The following is an 18521-nucleotide window of genomic DNA, read 5'->3' as shown; positions in this document are numbered from 1 at the left end:
CCCAGCGCGGACCGAGGGCAGTGTAAAGAAGCATTGGTACAAGGACATGCATTACGCTGAGTTTGCCGAAGATGAGGTACGTATCATCTGGCGTTCCCCCGCCCCCCCCCCCCCCCCAACCCAACCCAACCCTCATCCCCCAACACCATCTCACCAACTAACTCGTGCCTTAGAAAGCGGCGTTGTTTTCGGCCATCAAGGACTACGAAAATAACAAGTGGAAGACCATCGGACAGAAGGTCGGCAAGCCGGCCAAGGCCTGCGAACAATTCGCGAAGGAGCATTTCCCTGGTAAGCAAAAGAGTTAAGAATCGTGTCACAATTCCGGCAATGGAAGCTAACCAGTTTATCTAGATCTGTTCCCCGCACAGAAAGGCAGATAACGCCCCTGCTCCTGTCACTTCGTCTTGCGAGGTTTCCCAAATGGCGTACGATACCTTTGCTGCGAGCGCACTTCGAGTTTCGAGTACATTAGTTCGGACCTCTTCCGGAGGTGGTCGTCCCTCTTTGTCGGCATCAAGCACGGCTGTTTATTCGCTGCTGCGCCTCCACGTAGCTTCTCTTGACAAAGGCCTCTCATGGAAGCTAACGTTGGGTTGTGTACTTTCTCATCTCATGGACTTTAATGTCGGGTGGTTTCGGTTGAGGCTATCTGCTCGGCCATGTTTCCCATCCCCTCTGGATTTGGTTTCTGTTCGCGGGTTTCGCACTCGGGGACAGTCCCCGGGAGTTCGATTTCCAGCGAGTTCCCTGACTCAAGGGAAGGACGAATCAGTTGGCGAGAAGGCGGCGTTTTTTTTTCCTTCTGACGACTGGGTTCACGGTCTATTCGGATGTCGGCTACTCCCTTGGTCAAGCCGGCTGGGTTTGGTAGGCTGGCCATAGCTGGGTTGCGATGAAAGGGCTACGCTTTGTCGGTGGTAGTCGTTGTTGTATGGTTTCATCAGAGGTTGTTAATGAAACCCTCCCGTCGCAAGACAAGAATTGAAAATACTTCTACATTATCTTAGGAAGCGTGTTTCTGTTTGGTTGTGAGTAGTCAATTCAGGCGGGCTGCAATCGATGCTACCCTGCGTCCTTCTCCCCAACACCATAGCCCGTTTCTAGTAGTATTTGCCGTCTTGTCCGCATTGGCCCAGTGTATCGTTCTGTCTAACAACCTAGATTTTGCATAACTAGATACTTAACTGCCATGTAAGCCATATTTTGTCCGAGACATCCCGAAGTAGGGAGAATCTCTAATATAGCGCAGAGGCCGAACGCATCCGGGCTCCGGGGAGGTAGAGTTGCCGGTGACGTCCATGTTCAATTGTCGTTCACGATCACCAACCGAATATGCCATTCCACAGAAAGATAGTTAACGGTTTCGTGCCTGTCAAGTTCCTATGGCAAGAATACGAGAGGGGTCATGCAAAATGATACCGTCTCGAGCCAATGCAAGGAGGGCATCTCGAAGCGGCCCACTTAGGGATGGAGGTCGCTGTGTTCTGGAACAGCAAAAACCCCCGCATGTTCCTGTGGGCCCCCAAAAAGGAAAAGCGTGCCGTTGGGCAATCTGGGGAAAACAACCTCTGAAAACCGAAAGACGGCGCTTCGTTTTCCGTGGAAAGAGCGCAAACTTCGTGAGTGCCGAACAAAACCGCATTAACTGGTACATTGTCGCACCGAGGACTTATGCGGTGCAATCTTTGGTGGCAGATGGCTTACGGAAAGCCGCACCACAGGCAACCATCAATGCTTCTGGAGGATTTGAGGCGCAACGAGCCTTTCTGCGTTGATGGTCCTGTGGCGTCGAGTCGCGGATCGCAACACGAGAAAAGGAGGTTGTCATCCCCACTCTTCTGCGTCTCGGCATGGGAGCCGTTTTCCTGATTTTAGCCAAGAACCACGGTCCTTGAACGGCCCAAATGCCCCGGGAGCCAGTGCTGGTGGTGTGTGGTTTCCGTTTTGGGATATTGGCTGCTCCCCACCCCCGGCCTGCGCCCAGCAAGGAGAGAGCTCCATCTGCTAAAATTGACCCCCCTCACAATCGCGCCGCTTCCTCCGTGCTCTCTTCTCCTTTCCTTCAAACCCGACCATTCGACATCAGGGCCTTGTCAAGAGCCCACTCTCCCCGAGAGCAACCTTCGTTTTACCGTGCCGGCCGTTTATCAGGATCCTTCGCCTCGTTCAGAGGGATCTGATAAGGTCGCTTGTCCATTCGTTTTAAAAAATAATCGGGAGAGAAACGCGCAGCTGCAGGGACCACCGCATAACGTGAGCTCTGCCCACCAGTAACACGACCCCATCGTTTCAACCTCTCGAACCCATTCGACACCTCCCGGCCGATTCAGTGTACGCGATACGGCAGCCAAGTAACGGGATTTTGGTTATTAATAAACCCGGCTTCTTTTACCGACCCGGCCTTTTTGCATTCCAACACACATCAACCACGAAACCGCAACCGGAAAGAGTGGATCAAACCGGTCTTAGCATTCGTTGAGCCTCTAGGAGGAAAGTTCGGAGTGCGCAACTTCAACTTGACTTGCACGTCTATTCGATCCCAAGTCACCATGGTTCGCGCTCTTCTCTCGTTGGGCGCTGCCCTCCTTGGCGCGACCGCCGTGTTGGCCGTCGACCCCCCGTCGTGCTCCCTCGACAAAAAGTGCCCCAAGGAAGCACCCTGCTGTTCTCGTGAGTAACCTCGAGCTGCAAGAGCACTGTTTCACCTACCAAAACCACATCACTGACACCGGCAACCTGCAGAATACAACCAATGCGGCGTTGGCGCCTTCTGCCTCGGCGGTTGCGACCCACGCATGTCGTTCTCGCTCGACTCGTGTGTGCCCGCCCCGGTGTGTGAGGATAAGGTCTACAAGATGGATTCCCTCGACAGGTACAAGGACATCAGCGAGTACCTCGGCGACTCGAGCAAGACGGACTGGGTCGGGCAGGGCGAGCCGCTCCTGTACAACGGTAACGTCCTGCTGACCATGCCGCCCAAGTCGGTCGGCACCGTCCTGGCCACAACCACCTACATGTGGTACGGCAAGGTCACGGCACGAATGAAGACGTCCCGCGGTGCCGGCGTCGTGACGGCCTTTATTCTATTCAGCGACGTCAAGGACGAGATCGACTACGAGTGGGTGGGCGTGGATCTGCACACCTCCCAAACCAACTACTACTTCCAGGGCATTCCCGACTGTGAGCTCTCCTGCCCGTATTCTGCTTGCATCTTGTTCTAACATCACGTAGACGTCAACGGCGGCAACATCACTTTGGACGGCAACTCATACGACGAATTTCACGACTACGAAATTGAGTGGACTCCCGACGAAATCAAGTGGATCGTGGATGGCAAGCTTGGACGCACTAAGAAGAGGTCCGAGACATGGAACGCCACCTCGAACCAGTGGGCGTTCCCGCAGACCCCGTCGCGTGTGCAGATCTCCATCTGGCCCGGTGGTCTGGAATCCAACGCCAAGGGCACCATCGACTGGGCTGGCGGACCCATCGACTGGAACAGCGATGAGATCAAGGACTTTGGCTACTACTTTGCCACCTTCGCCGAGATCTCGGTTGAGTGCTACAAGACGGACACGGCACCGGGCACCAGCAAGGGCAAGTCGTACTACTACAACAACATCGCCGCCACCAACAACACGGTCGTCGACAGCGACAAGCCCCACATCCTCAAGAGCTTCCTCGGCACGGGCACCAACATGAACAAGGGCGACGGCACCTCGTCCAGCGACCCCTCCGAGTCCTCCGCCGCCCACTCCGTCCCCGGCGGCGGCGTCAACCCGCCCGGCCAGGTCCCCGGCGCCAACAACCCGGTCGGCGGAGGCAGCGGAACCGGCAACAACGGCGGCGGCTCCGGCAGCAACGACGCGCCCGCGTGCGAGGCCACCGGCTTCACCCAGCACTGCGGGTCGCAGGGCTCGAGCGACGGCGGCAACAACTCGAATAACGGCGTCCGGGTGGTGGACCGCACGCTTGGTGGGAGTGCTTTTGCGGTGGTGATTGGGTTTGCGGCGCTGCTTTTGCTGTGAGGCGGTGAGTGCGTGAGTGCGTGAGTGCGTGAGTTTTGGATGCGGGATGTGGGGTGAGGGTGCATATGTGCGTGCATGTTTAAAACCGATCTATATGCTGCTATCTGCGTTGAGTTGATCTAGCTGGGTGGATCTGATCTGACGTGCGTTCGTTCGGTCTGATCTATTTGGGGGTAATGGCCTAATGTCGATCGGAGGGTTGGTCGGTCGGTCGAAGCGGTATGGTATGCCTTTCTTGAGCGGGAGCTGGCGCAACACCTACCTAATGTCTGTTTTCTTTTTTGGAGCTTCTTGTATTCACTTTGATACCATATCATACCACACGCACACACACACACTAGAGTCGCTGGTTTCTTTTCGATTGTTTTGCACTGTGCCTGTGTATGTACGTATGTAGGTACCTTGCTGCGCGCTTGTTTGCCAATGCTCTGTCTTGCCTGTCTGTCTTGCTTGGGTAGCGGGGTATCGTTGTGGAAGCTGGGTAAGGGGTGGGGGCGACAGTAGCGAATGGTCTCAGTCTTCGGTTTGCTTCTCGTTGCTGTTAATAGATCTTGTGTATGATATGTATACAATGTGTTTATGGGACTGATTATGTGATATGGTCTAGTGGTGGTAGGTACGTAGCTGACGGCTGTTGTTGGTACATAATTACATACAATACAGTATCTGTGACTGGTGGAGTTGACTGTCTGTTTTTTGAGGAAAGCTGGAGGTGGAAGCTGGGTTGGGTTGGCTGGAGCTTTAAGGAGGCTGCGGTGTAGAGCCTGAGATTGGACTCGTTGTTGCGCAGGGAAGGATGCGTGAGAGGGAAGGTGACTGGCGTTGTGTAAGTGTGTTGTGTGTATGTATTGCGAAGCTAAGGGCAAGGACAGCAACTCTTCGAGTTGGAATGAATGGACAGCAAATCTTGGGATGAACAAAAGATGGGAGGGTCAGATATCTTGGGATGGATGAAGAATGTTTAATGCCTATCCGGCTTTCGTTGCGTCAAATAACTATGTGTATATCTATGAGCGTCACGGTGGCTTGAGCAACGTGCATCTCGTTTTGAGACGTTTTCCGCCAAGAGTCACAGTCAGTGACAAGCAGCAGCCCGAACATCCGTGAACAGGTTTCGTCGGTAACCTGGGTGTCTTGATGAACTGTGTGGCGGCTTCTCGTCAGCGTTGGATGGTCGGGATAATGCCTCGGCCCCACTACCCATGCATGGCAAGCAGCTTGATCAAAGTCCACTGTAAGTTGAAGGCCATGATTATCTTTTGCATGTATCTTCTGGGGACGCGGACCTCGAATATATCTGCAGATTTTACGCTGAACCCTTTGCGATCTGGAGCTCGAGGAGATGTTCGGTCTGGAATTCCACACCCTTGGCCATGGTATCTTTCCATGGGACGTGATGGTCCTATGCCATTTCGCCAAGCTTGATCATATCACGAGGCGAGGCGTGTACCACGCAAGCGAAGGCGATGTTGTCCGATCCTCGGCCCTGCACCTGCTTCACCCCGTGAACCAGGCATTATCGCTATTGACAAGCAACGGCGAGGTCTACAGGTCTAAGTTCAGGGCCGCTATCAACCTCGGAGACCGACATCGTCACTGCGGGATTGAGATAATCCCATTCAACGAGTCTTGGGCCTGCCTCCTCGGGATTCTCGTTCGAGCGTATCACAATACGCCTTAAGGACGATCCTAATGGGCCGGCCTTAGCATTGTGGTTGAGTAATGGAGACAATGAGATAGATGCAGCAAGGTAGTTATGATAGACCAACTTTGTTTCTCTTTCTATTTTCTTATAGTACTATATTTCTAGGTTATATTCTCCTCTCTTTTTCTTTCTTTTCCCTTTTCTTCTTTTCCTCATCTTATCAATCACTAACGTTATTATCTATTCAATATACTTTCCTCCCTTTTTTTTCTTATCATTTGAGCTCTTCCACTTATATTGGCCATTCTCTTGTTTTCTTCTACCGCGGAACGCCCTGCCTTCCCCCACCTAACCCCCACTTCATCCCAAACCCAAACACTGAATGAAAAGTCAATGAATGGAAAGGCAGTTTCCAACCCCCCACCTTCCCTGAACACTCACACGAATCGCATTGCATCGCACCACATCGCATTCTGTCGTCAAGATGCCTTCATCAAACTCTTCACCAAACTCCTCATGGACGCCCTCACCGACGCCGTCTCCGAATCATGCACCGGTTTCGTCTGCCGTACCCATCGGGATGACGCCACGACCATTTGCCCCGCCTTCCAATCCCTTTCCACACTTCTGGAGTCCACCACCGGATCCCGAGAAGCCAACGTGTCCGTATCGGGCGGGCTTTGCCGTGGAAATCAAGCCTCACACCCCTCCTCCACCATTTGGCACTCCCCGTTATGGTCTGGGACTATGGAAAAGCCGAAGTGACGTGAACCTAAAGTCAGTCACGCAGACTGAGCTTGTTTTGGCATGCCCTCCCCTTGAACGCCAAAACACTCTGTCCTCGTCCCCCCCAGCCACGGCCACCCTCACCATTCTTAAGACCATCGCCGTGAGAGACGACCGGGGCGCCCAGCTGGTCGTTTGCTCTGTCGATCCGAGCCCCTGCCCGCAGGAACCTGACGGGTTTGTCGCAAAGATATTCGATCCGCTCTACTACTCCTTCGAGTGCTCGGTTGCGGCACACGAGGCTGAAGATGTCTCCTTTAATGCTGACGTTCACTATACCCACGAGGCCGCCGCGCTCGACCATCTCGAGCGAATGCGCAAGAACGGTCGTCAGGGATTGTCTGCCCCAAAATATTTTGGTGCTTGGACCTTTACCTTACCCATCACCCACGCGGGAAAGAAGGTACAGCGGTCTGTCCGCTTAGTGCTGATGGAGAACATCAAGGGCCCCAGTATTCGGGACGTTTGCCGTGATGCGGCTCTACTCTCGTGCTATAGCGAACTAGATCGTCTCGATATTTTCGCTGCAGTGTTGGATAGCGCCGTGAGACAGTGGCACGCAGGTGTCCACCAGCGGGATCTAGCCTCGCGCAACGTCGTTCTACGGCCTAGGCTAACCTCTTCGCCATCGGGGCCCAACAGCCAGCCTCTGCCTCAGCCTGTTATTGTCGACTACAATATAGCTGTGGTATTCGAGCTCTCTCGCGATGGCAAGCATCCGTACCAGCTCATGAAGCTTCCTCCAAATCCCATACAACTCTACTGGGGCGTCTTTTTCGGCAATTTCGATGGCTGGCTACCGCACGAGTGGGAAGACTGTCATAAGATTTGCCAGCAATGGATGAGGGAGCGGTTTGGGGGGGAGGCCGCCTCACAGTATGCACCTCTCACCAGGGAGCCGGAATTTTCCAAATATTAGAGTAGAGTCACCTAAACAGAGATGAGACGAATTGCAGAAAACTTGCCACATGCTTCCATTTACTCATCCATTGGTAAAAATGCGCTGCTCCCCACCTCAAAATGATGAGAGGTAAGGTGTGAACCGGGCTTCTCAGATAACCCAGACCCTCGACCTCAAGCCACCCGGCCCGGTCGGCAGGAAAACCGCAACCATGGCAAAACAGAACTGCCGGCACTCGGACGGGACACGGCCATGGCGAGCAGTGTATCCATATGAAACGGCCACCCCGGCCACAAACCCAAGAATTTCCAAATGCTAGGCGCTGCCCAGGGTAAACTCCCAGCCACATGTTACACAAAAAGCGAAACACTTCATCGTGAATCAAGCAACCAAGCCAGCGGCCTCACCAGCAGAAATGTGGAGTCGGACTGACATCCGGTCTCTCGTGTTTGCACCAGAGTATCCCAAATGGTCGGCCCTGTCTCCCAGCATATCCAACTTGATATTATATATAGAAGACGGTGGTGCCGATGCAGGTGATGGGAAAGAGGCGGTGATTTTGGCGTTGTGGTGGTTGTGGCTATTTGTGATGTAGTGTGATGTGCGTGATCTGTGGCGTGGGGGGACGGCGAGGAGAGAGAGGAAGGGGCTGGGTTGGGAGGAGGGAGCGTTGGGGGGGGGGAGGCTGGGGGGCTTAGTTTCAATGCGTGAAGAATGACCGGATTGGAGCCTAGATAGGTATCTTTCTTCAGAGTTTGGCTTCTTGTAACTTTGTAAAGAAAAAGGAGAAAAGGAAAAAAGGAGAAATGAAAAAAGTGAAGTCAACTTTGACATCTATCTGAAAGTCTTGAGGATTTCCGCACCGCTAGTCTGGTCAACAAGCCGCCTTAACAACACCCCCATCCAGTAACAGCCCAACTGAGGTGCCCGAAACTAGGATATCGACAATTATGCCACCGACATTTGAACCCCCCCAGCCTGCTGCACCCACCAGTTCTGGAAGCGCTCCCGGCGCACTTCCCGGTACCGGGTACCGACTACAACGAAGGCTGATGGCAGCGAGGTTTTTGGTTGCGCTTTTTGTAATATGAAGACGTTTATGTAGCAAGAACTACGGATTACGACGCGGAAGATATGAGATGCGGGCTGGGGGCCGCGAGTTCATAAGCAAACCCGTCAAGACTGGCCGATTAGTCCCTTCAAGGTCCTGGCAGAAACCACACGCTTGTTCTTCATGGAAACGGATCCGTGGTAGCCGCCTCTTTCTCCATAGCCAACCCTTTGGCTCTTGTTGCCTCAACTTTTGCTTTGTGACGAAACAATAGGCTTTGTTCACGGCGTGCTGTTTGCCCCTGGAAGATTTCCGAATTAGGCAATAAGTAAACATCCCCCTCCCCCCCCCCATTGTTCAGTCCATCCAATGTTTCATGAACAAGATGGCCCCGACGAAAATACATTTATGCTTATAGTACAGTTACATATAAACTCTCTTTCCTTTCTCAGCATATTACCCACACTTCCCTAGTATGTGACGCACCGCACTATCCAGGACAACAACGCCAACGACGCCAGCATGGACTTCTTCCCCCCCACCAACCAAAGACCACAACGGTCTACCACCACCGCTACCATGCCCACTCGCACCCCGGCCCAAGCCCGCGTAACCGACTACGACCCAGCCTACCACACGTTCCGCTTCGAGATGCTCGCGGTGCTCTCCCGCATCCACAAAGCCTCATCCAACCTCTGCGAGCTCTGCGAAAGCACCCTCATGCAGCAGGTCCACCACACCTACACGGCCCTCCTCACCACCATCAACCCGCCCCCACCTCCCCCAGACGCCCCCGGCTCCCGCGTCCGCCGCGCCCTCTTCAACCCCAACACCAGCTTCCCCGAACTGCGCACCACCGCCAACCCCCACCCCACCATGATCGAAGACGCGCTGGACACGCTCCTCTTCCATGACCCCTCGGCGAGCGAAACCATCCTCGACCGGCTCTTCGAGCCGCTCTACCAACCACACCACGACACGCCCAACCTCCTCCAAACCCAAATCTGGTACTGCTTCGCGGGGGAGTACACGCTCGTCGACGCGGTGCAGGGGCGCAGCATCGCCGACTTCGCGCGCATGCACCTGCAGCTGCTGACGAACCTGACGGGCGGGCGGGCGCGGGACGGCGGGCGGGTGTACCTGTGCGCCGCGGCGACGGACCCGGCCAGCCGGTACAAGTGCTTTGGGGGACGCGTGCACGAGGGGTATCCGTTTGCGGGGGACGTGGAGAGGCAGACGGCGTGCGCGATGGAGGCGGTGGAGAGGAAGATGGATGGGGCGGTGTGGGCGCTGGTGCGCGAGGGGTTGTATGAGAGGAGATGGCCGGAGGGGTTGGACGACGAGAGGGATTGGTTGGTGGTGCTGCGGGCGGTGGAGCAGGCGGAGTGGTTCAAGGAGAAGATCCGGCGGTTGGGGGAGTTGATGCGGTATAGGGACGTGAAGCACAGGTATGAGAAGGCGGCGGAGGAGTGGAGGGCTGGGCGTGAGGCGCGGCGCGCGGCGGTGCTGGCTGGGAGGGAGGGTGAGGTGGATGGGATTGTGGGGACGCTGAATATGCTGGATGGGATGAAAAAGCGGCTTTTGCAGCAGGAGTGGCACGTGGCGGATCCTGTTCATGAGTATGGTGATGAGTAGGGCCGATGTTGTGGTGTGTGATACAGTAGGGGGTTGTCTGAAAGATAGTTTGCCCTGGTATTTTGGGGATGACTGGTTGACTCTGTGTTGAACCCTTGGATGAGTATCTCCCACAAAAGTTAGATGATACCTAAGACAATGGAACTGGTTGACGAAAAGAAACACAAGGAACGAGTGTGTGGACAACCTTTATGATACCCCTTATTTGACCTCGATACACTTGTTGCACAAAGGATCAGTCAAGCATGATATATAACATATTGAAAATTCAGCGACTCGGACTCATAGAAATCTATCAAATCTTGACAAAGGAAATCCATCCATCATGCTCCTCAAAATTGTCTCCAACCACCTTTTAGCACCTAGTCCTGCAGTCTGTTCCACCCAGCCCTAAATAAAGCCGAGCTGAACGATCGGTAGTTATTAGCAATTTTTCTCCTTGTTCGAAATAGGTTGCTGTAATGTGAGGAAAGTGTTGATGACATACCTGGATGTCACAATATTATTGCTTTTCGTTTGTCACTAAACCAAGATAGGGGACCAGTGAAAAACGAAACTGAATGGCGGCTTCTTTTTCTCATGTGGCACCGCGGAAAGCTGCACGGCTACTCGGCGGCCCTGAGACGTGGCCGTGTCCTGTAGGACGAGTTTTCATCCGAGGGTGGGTATCTCGACTCTTTTCTGCGAGGGCTTTCAAGGTTCAGCAGCACGAGAGCCCGCCGAGCGAGGTTGCGCCATGGCACGCCGCAGGCACTCGAAGACGGCAGATTGGCCGTTCTGCTTGGCCAGACTGAGCAGCTGGTTCAACACGCCGAGCTGCCGGCATTGCCGCACTATTTCCTCCGCAATGAGCATGTCGGCAGAATCATAACGGCGCTCCCACGAGCTCCTTCGCCCACCCCCGCCACGGAGACGGCCTCCGGTAATGTTCTTGCTGGCCAGCTCCAAAATATGGGAGATCTCAGGGTACAAGACGGCGGGACCCGCTGTCAATAGAAAACGGACCATACCGCGATGGCGATTCAAAGCTGCGTACTTGAGCGCAGTGTGATTGGCGTGGTCTTGCTGGCCGGGCTGTGCCCCGTGTCTGAGCAGCATGGCCGCCGTCTCTAGAAAGCCCTCTCCAGCGGCGACCATCAGTGGAGTCACACCATCCTTGTCCGATTTATCAACATTGCTGTGCGGAAGCCTAAGACGAGTCGCGCATTCAAAGAGCGCACCAATGGTCCGCAATGCGTTCTCATCCGTGTGAAGGCCATTTCCCATTTGAGTCGGAATGCCGTAACCAGGCATGTCGATGCAGCCCGATTGTCCTTGGCCGGAAACGGCGAAGAAAAGGATGGACTGGTCGTTTTCCGTTTTGGCCTCGAAGTTAGCACAATAGCCTATGAGCAGCTTGACCATGTCGACATTCTTTTGATAGGCCGCGCAGTGAAGAGGGGTGACGCCGCCATGGGCCGCAAAATTTGGGTCCGCCCCATCCAGTAACAGGGCCCCAGCGCGGTTGACATCGCCGCCGACAACGGCGCTATACAGTAGCATGTCCCTCGACGGCGCTTCGGGAATTCCGATGGTTGTTTGACCCTGGTTTGCATTATTGAACTGGGTAGTGCCAATCACCCCGTAGTCCAGGCCCGGGCTGCAGTGGTTCTGGAAGGCCAAGGCATTGGGGCTGGGATTAAGCGAGTGCATAGCCTGCTGTAGCGGCTGCGGCGGCTGTGGATGAGGGACCCAGGGGTTCCCATATCCGGGGGCGTGATACGCATGAGACGGAGGCTCGGTAGGCTCTCCCCATGATCGGCGGGCGAATCCGGAACTGGCATTGGTCTGCGCGAAGGCGTGCAATTCATATGGTTGTTGATGCCCAGATAACGTGTTCCGAAGGTCAGCAGTCATGTTGGTTTGGCTCGGTTGTTCAGTGCCCGGGTAGAAATCAGCACTGAGCCCGGAGAACGACTCAGGGGATGCCTCCCAGGGGGCGGTGCCACTCTGGGAGCTGCCGTCTCCATCGAAAGAATGAGATCTGGGGGTGTTACCCATCAATGCCTGTTCTTCCCTGCTTGATCTTTGGTGACGGGAATGGGTTAGGACCGCTGGCGTTAGGATGTACTTTGACTTATCATCGGGCTCTGGCGTTCCGTATGTGATGCCGGGAGGAGTTGCCGCTGTTGAGCTCGCGAGTCAGCTCATTCTGTTAGAGGGAACAAGCGAGGAACCTAGTTGACGGAACATACCTCGCACGTCGGGTGAAAAATCGGGATTTTTCTTGTACCGGCCTAGGAATCGGCGGACGTTCCCCCGTCTGACAAGCTTGCCGTAGTGCTTGAAGACCGTAGCCTTATTGCGTCTCTTGACAATTCCAAGAATCGCCATTGATTCTTCTCTCTTGACATTTTTGTGGTCCAGGTCCCATTTTTTGAATTGTCTCTTATACGCCTTCTCGCTTCATAAACGGTCAGCCCAAGACACCAAAATATAAAGTGCCTAGTAGCGGGGAGAACACCTACTTTGCCGTAAAGCCATAGTCCTTGGCCATTATCTCCCTGACTTCCGGTAGTTCCTTGCCATCTTCCGACCACAGCTTTGTGATCGTCTTTCGGTGGCGGGCCCAAGCAAGTTTGGCCTTACCCGCACTCGACATGATGCTCAGAGATACAGCGCGCACCTTTGGAGGGGTTGATATGAGTAGCACGAGAGGCGAGTAGTGCGAGAAAGACGCGAAAGGGTGTCTGAAGGTAAGGGCAGGCTACAGACAACTCTAGGGATGAGTGCTTGAGTGCTTGAGTGTTTTATGGAGCGGGCCCGGGAGTGGTTTATGATTCTTATAGTCACCATGGGGAAGCCGGCGAGCCAATGTATCTGGTACATAAACATGACGGCTACCGCTATCCGAGCCCTCTTCTGCCTGATATCTCGCCTTGAAGGAGGTGAGAGTTGAAAGCCATGGAAAGCCATGAAACTTGCAGCCACCGTGGCAAGGCAGTGCCACGCGATACCCAATCGGGGGGGAACACACAAACCAACTACACAAACCAACTTCTCAAGGGGCGAGGCTATTTGGAGCCTGTGTGACTCGGGTGCCGAACCGAGACCGGGAAATCAACCAGGCCAACAGGTGGAGAGGCTCTACTCCAGCCGTTCGAGTAGCCTTGTGCCAAACCCCCTGTCATCGTCCGCTCACCGCTAGATTTTGGGGTTCTAAGGGCCGGTGCAAGTCGAGGTGTTACAACGATTGGGGGCTGTCGGGGAGGGGTTCCGCGGCTGTGAAGGGGGGTCGCCGCTTGACAGGACTGGTCGCTCTCGCGACTGTCGACGCCCGACCATACAAGAGGGGCAGGACAACGGAAACCGGTTGACGTGCTGCGCCTGGTCGCATGGCACATGCCGAAGCATTCGGCCCTAGCCGACGGATCCCATCGCCGGCTATCTCTGCATCATCTGAGATTGAAAAATGACATGCGGCTCCAGGGCAGGGCTCCCCGCCCTTTGAATCGAACAAATGACCCGACAAGCTGGGACATAGGGAGCCGGGAAGACCCTGCTCGACAAGGGCACCGTCTGCAGGTCACATCTTCTGCGACTGGTTTCAATTCTTAACCCAAGTCGTGAACCGTGAGGGGCCTCATCCGGTTGGTCGGCCACACTCACTCTAAGAAAGCTGATAGAACCGGTCACACAGGGCGGGCGGATTGACATGACGGTTCACCCCGCATATTCCTAAAACTGTGGTTTGTTTTTTCTTGTTGGCCTGTTGCTGTATTTGGATTGTTGCCTAGGGGCTTTTGTTCAAGACAAAAGTCCCTGTCGAAGCTACGGGTTGCAATTGGTAGTCGGTCGTGACAGGAAAAACAAGGAAAACAAGAACACCAGAGCGCTAGTACCGGTGAAGCCTGAGATGCAGGGATTTGGGCCTGTGTCGGTCAGTGCGGCTCTTCAAGAGTAGCGTGTCGATGAAGTGGCCGATGAGGTGGTTGAGAAGGCTGGCGGAAAACGCGCAAAATGAGGATAAAAAAAGTTGATGGAGTGGCCGAGAAAAACGGCCGCTTGAATCGGGGCGAACTGTTGTCAGTGACGGCTGACGAGGTCCTTCCGAGGTCCTCAGACCGCAGCCTGGGACTCGGATTCTCGGAAGAGGATGTGGAATAGGTAAGACACGGAAAGAAGGGATGGGGGGTGGTGAATCTCTGGTTCGATTTACACAGTAGAGGGTGCGTCTGCGTTCGACTAAGGTCGCCCTAAGAGAAGGCGCCGTTGCAATGACGCACAGGGATGGCCCCATGGAAGATGGCTCGAACCTCAGGCATGCGGCCAGGGCTCCCACCCAACGGCTTGCATTCCCCATTCTGTCTGGTCAACACGGCCCCACTTCCCGTCCAGATTTTCGTTGCACTTCATTTTCCTCACATCTGCACCGTCAATGTGCTGCTGAGGTAATGCTACGTACTGTAGTTATGCACATGCGAACAATTGCAGGTGCAGCCATCCATACTAGGAGGAATTCTTGGTTGGCAAGCTTCCCAGCTAAACCCAGGGACACAGCACGCGTTGTACTACACCACACACGCCAAAACCGCGGCCCACCTTCCGCGTTCCACTCGGGTGCTTGCCTCGAACCTGCACACCTGACACCCTCGGAAATCCCAATCTCGAAGCCAAACCAACAACCGGGAAACAACCACAACCACCGCATACAAACCACCCAGCATGTCGCAGAAGATCTCGGCCAAGAACCTACAGTACAACACGACGCTGCCGCCCTTCCTCGCGCGCCTGCGCGGGGAAAACCCGTCTGGGGCCGACCGCGACGGTCCCGATCCGATCCTCGCGGGCAGACGCCGGGCCGTCAAACCGCGATCCGGCAGCGCCGAGGCCGAGGACGCGCCGCTGGTGGTCGACGACCAGGGCAATGCCGTCGACGTCACGGTGGGTGCCGATGGCAGCGTCAAGGAGAAGGAGTCGGCAGAGAAGCCCCAAGACGCCAGCCCTGGCGAAGGTACACTAGCTACGGAGGCGAGCGCGAAGGTGGGGGAGAAGCTGGCGGATATTGGCGGCCAGCGCAAAAAGAGGAAGATTGGCAAAATAATTGGCGCCGAGACTGAGGAGGATGATCCAGAGGACAAGCACGGCAAGAGCGACAAGAGCAGTCGGCCAAAGGCAGGCAACGCCCTTGCGGCGGAAAAGGAGGACCCCACCGTTGTAGCAAAGCCAAAGCCGAAGAAGAAGGCCAAGAAGGTCAAGCTCAGTTTTGGCGACGACGAGGGCTGAGAACACGTCGACGCAATTTACTTCACACCACGCCCACTCTTCAGGACACCAAGGAGCTCGACATTGGTGACCCCAAGCCGCCCACACAACACCTAATCATGATGGTGCCAGTGTGGACGCATTACAACAACTACCCTCCGGGCCCGGGTCCTCATGCGGGGGTTCGCGGATTGGACTTTTACCAGGAACGCTTCCATGGCTCCGCCTCGGTGCCAAAAAGGAAGCTCACAGTGGCGAATATGCTCAGTGAGTTGCGTGCCCATGCCGATAAGACGGGCCGGGGACGTCCCTCAAAATAGCACACGGACTTTGAGTGCTTCGAAAATGTAAGCGTAATTATGCTTGCCGTTCACCAGGGGGGTTTCGGATTGGGCGAGGTGATGCCTGGATTCTTCCCGAGCAAATAGAGCCGAGCCGAGGTAGCACATCGGGGAAGCGCACAGCATCCACTCAAATCTGCCATGCCCTGACTTTGGTCCGAAAATTGCACCAACGGCGAGACATAGAAGAAAAATCCTCTATACAACCTCATCTGCTGTCCGGATATTCTACAATCCCAGTTCCACTTCAGCCCCCTAATCTCGATGCCGCTTCTGTCCAGTACACCACTGTTTACCAGTACTCGGGCTTGACGTAGTTGGCGAAGGTCTTGGGCTCCTCGAGGCCGTAGGGGTTGTGGTAGTGGTGATGATCGTCCTCGGGGCCAACGTACTCCATCTTGTAGACGCTGCCGCACTCGGGGCACCGCTCGACGGGGCGCTCGCGGGTCATCTGTAGGGTGCGGTATACTGTTAGCGGCGCCTTCTTCTCGAGGAGGGAGAGAGGCTATAATGGGGCCGGATGCACTGACCGTCAGCCAGATGACGTTATGGGAGTCGGCCGGGACACCGGTGCAACCGGCGTACTGCTCCTCGCCAGCGGAGCGGACCATGACGGGGTTCTGGAGTGTGCCTGCCCCGCTCGTTAGCCAACCCCGCACCCACATCCCGAAATGGCGGTTTGCTTACCGAGGCGCGAGGCGTCCAGCGGGCGCATGTCGAAGATGTCGACGCCCTCCATCTTTCCGAGGATTTCGAGACGCTCGAGACCGGTGGCCTGCTCGATGTCGGTGGGGACGGTGCCGACGCGGGCGCCGGGGCCGATAAGGTCCTCATCCGACTTGATCTCTGCGACAGTCGTCAGCCGTCTGCCCGTAGAATCCAACCATGACTTCCACCGCGATCATCCTGCCATCCCACCCCCTCGTATCCCATCACATCCCACCCCGACGCCAATCGACTGACGTCAGAAGCTCCCTCGACCCATGACGCAACATGTACCCCGAACAAGAGATATCCTTACCGCTGAGAGTCTTGATCTTGGGCTGGTCGGGAACGGCGTTGCCTACGTATCCAAGACGGTCAGTCCATCCATCGGTATATCGCGGGGCTCAATTGGGTGGCGTGGGGGAGCTCGGGGCGACACAGGCCTGCGACATTTTGGAGCTTCCCCCCCTGCCCGCTTGGCCCGGGTTTGTTTTTTCGGCAGCACACTTACGGCGTACGGCGGTGGTGGCGATGCTGCGACGGAGGGCCGGGGCGGACACGGCGGCGCGGCGCGCGACGGCCACGGCAGAGCGCTGCAGGAACATGGTGTCGGTGGTGTGGCGGGTCAATTGGTCGGGGTGGTTTGGGGAAGGGGTTGAGGCCGGTTCGACGGGTTTTGAGAAATGGTCTGACTTGCTTGGCTTGGCCCAACCCGAAGCACAGAGCAGCCGAGCTGCAGGTGCTTGCTGTTTTGAGCTAGATCGCATGTGACAAGGCACGTGATATCCACTTTTAACAACAAGATCGATGAGAACATATGGTTTTGTTTATTTGTTCTTTATAATAATTCGTATTCTTCGTCACAGTTTCTAAAAGATCGAGATTGTTGTTTCCTATCACCACAAGTTCTTAGCCCAAAATGCAAAAGCTCACCGGCTAGCCCCCTTCGCCGGTCGAAGGGTGGTAGCCGGCTACGAAACCCCTAGGGGTTTACTTCGTGCCCAGTTGCAGCCCGGTGATGCCCCGTCGGGCCAATGCAGGCTGCGTGTTTTGTTCTGCGGTGGAGGACTCTATCGGCGGCCCGATACCTCCCAGAGGAACCCACGGTAGCATCATGATTCGAACCAAGAGCCTCCCCTTACGGCCGGGATATTGAGGATGGTGAACTAGCTGGCCCGTGGGCCGTGGGCCGAGGGCCACCGCCTAACCGCTGAGCTACCCAGTTAGGTGGTGGTCCTCCGTTGAAAGCACGCTGCGAAAACCACTCTTATATTGTACAGGCGGTAGGTCGCACACCATTACTCTATGATCGAGGAACAACACACGAAACATCCACCCATTCCCCTTCCGCATCGGGATAACATACCACCCCGCCGCCCCTCACCGGGCCCTCGCCCAAAACTACAATTTCCCCAACCCAATCCCCTGTACCAGCCCATCCTGATACTCGGTCGCCACATGCACACCCTGCGGACTCCAAATCTTACTCTCCACCACCCCCCTCCCCGCCGCCGCGCGCGGAAACCACATCTCCTGCACCCACCACTGATCCTCCCCCTCCCGCATGACCACCTCCTCCCCATTCACATGCACCACAAAACTATAACTCAAACTTTGCGCCCTCCCAAACGGATGCCCGAACCCCACATGATTCCCCACCACCAACAACCCATTCCGATCCGCCACATACGCATGCGCCGCAATTGGTCACTCGGCTCCCGCTCATCAGACGACCTCCGCGACCGATACGACCCCAACTGCCTCCGCTCATGCAACGACCGACCCTCATTCGCGCCCCCATCTCCACCTTGAGCATCTCCGCCACAGGGAACCGCCCCTCCTGCTACGTCCCGGCCACCTCCAAAATCGCGGCAATATCGACCGACGGGGAGGGTAACAGGCCGGCGGCAGGAGCGAGTTCGAAATATCCTCCAAAGCGCGCCTGTGGCAGCGGCTCCTACCTGCAGACCCCCTAGTTGTGCCGGGCGGAGAGCTCGAACTAGCACACGCTGGTGATGCCCGGCTGGGAGACCGCGGAGGGCTGGCGTCCTGCGCCGCCCGAGAATGGATCGCCAGATCGAGCTCGAGATGGGCTAGGAGGGCCCGGTGCGCGCTCATGTTGAACATGCTGCAGGAGCCCGACGAGCTGAACGGGGTCACGATGTAAAGGAAGGACGCTTGC

The 18521-nt window shown here is 55.7% G+C and overlaps 6 protein-coding genes across 6 annotated transcripts; 4 read left to right on the top strand and 2 right to left on the bottom strand.

The window, feature by feature from the left end:
* Positions 1 to 2552: 2552 nt before the first annotated feature.
* Positions 2553 to 4031, top strand: CHGG_05367 (uncharacterized protein; the record flags this gene model as incomplete). Its single annotated transcript, XM_001221461.1, has 3 exons — positions 2553 to 2673; positions 2746 to 3183; positions 3235 to 4031. 3 exons carry the CDS (start codon positions 2553 to 2555, stop codon positions 4029 to 4031), a joined length of 1356 nt encoding a protein of 451 aa, XP_001221462.1.
* A 2129-nt stretch (positions 4032 to 6160) lies between these two features.
* Positions 6161 to 7381, top strand: CHGG_05366 (uncharacterized protein; the record flags this gene model as incomplete). The annotated part of the gene is made up of 1 exon (XM_001221460.1): positions 6161 to 7381. The coding sequence occupies one exon, from the start codon at positions 6161 to 6163 to the stop codon at positions 7379 to 7381; it is 1221 nt and encodes a 406-aa protein (XP_001221461.1).
* Positions 7382 to 8783: 1402 nt separating this feature from the next.
* Positions 8784 to 10049, top strand: CHGG_05365 (uncharacterized protein; the record flags this gene model as incomplete). Its single annotated transcript, XM_001221459.1, has 2 exons — positions 8784 to 8831; positions 8889 to 10049. 2 exons carry the CDS (start codon positions 8784 to 8786, stop codon positions 10047 to 10049), a joined length of 1209 nt encoding a protein of 402 aa, XP_001221460.1.
* Positions 10050 to 10742: 693 nt separating this feature from the next.
* CHGG_05364 (uncharacterized protein) lies at positions 10743 to 12690 on the bottom strand (the record flags this gene model as incomplete). Its single annotated transcript, XM_001221458.1, has 3 exons — positions 10743 to 12214; positions 12284 to 12492; positions 12557 to 12690. 3 exons carry the CDS (start codon positions 12688 to 12690, stop codon positions 10743 to 10745), a joined length of 1815 nt encoding a protein of 604 aa, XP_001221459.1.
* Positions 12691 to 14753: 2063 nt separating this feature from the next.
* CHGG_05363 (uncharacterized protein) lies at positions 14754 to 15314 on the top strand (the record flags this gene model as incomplete). The annotated part of the gene is made up of 1 exon (XM_001221457.1): positions 14754 to 15314. The coding sequence occupies one exon, from the start codon at positions 14754 to 14756 to the stop codon at positions 15312 to 15314; it is 561 nt and encodes a 186-aa protein (XP_001221458.1).
* A 612-nt stretch (positions 15315 to 15926) lies between these two features.
* On the bottom strand, positions 15927 to 16944 carry CHGG_05362 (uncharacterized protein; the record flags this gene model as incomplete). Its single annotated transcript, XM_001221456.1, has 5 exons — positions 15927 to 16085; positions 16165 to 16265; positions 16322 to 16480; positions 16656 to 16697; positions 16851 to 16944. 5 exons carry the CDS (start codon positions 16942 to 16944, stop codon positions 15927 to 15929), a joined length of 555 nt encoding a protein of 184 aa, XP_001221457.1.
* Positions 16945 to 18521: the final 1577 nt, after the last annotated feature.

Source organism: Chaetomium globosum, genomic scaffold (assembly GCF_000143365.1).
Source record: "Chaetomium globosum CBS 148.51 scaffold_3 genomic scaffold, whole genome shotgun sequence".
Lineage (NCBI taxonomy): Eukaryota > Fungi > Ascomycota > Sordariomycetes > Sordariales > Chaetomiaceae > Chaetomium > Chaetomium globosum.
Note: the sequence above shows the minus strand (reverse complement) of the source record. Positions and strands in the feature narration are given on the sequence as shown.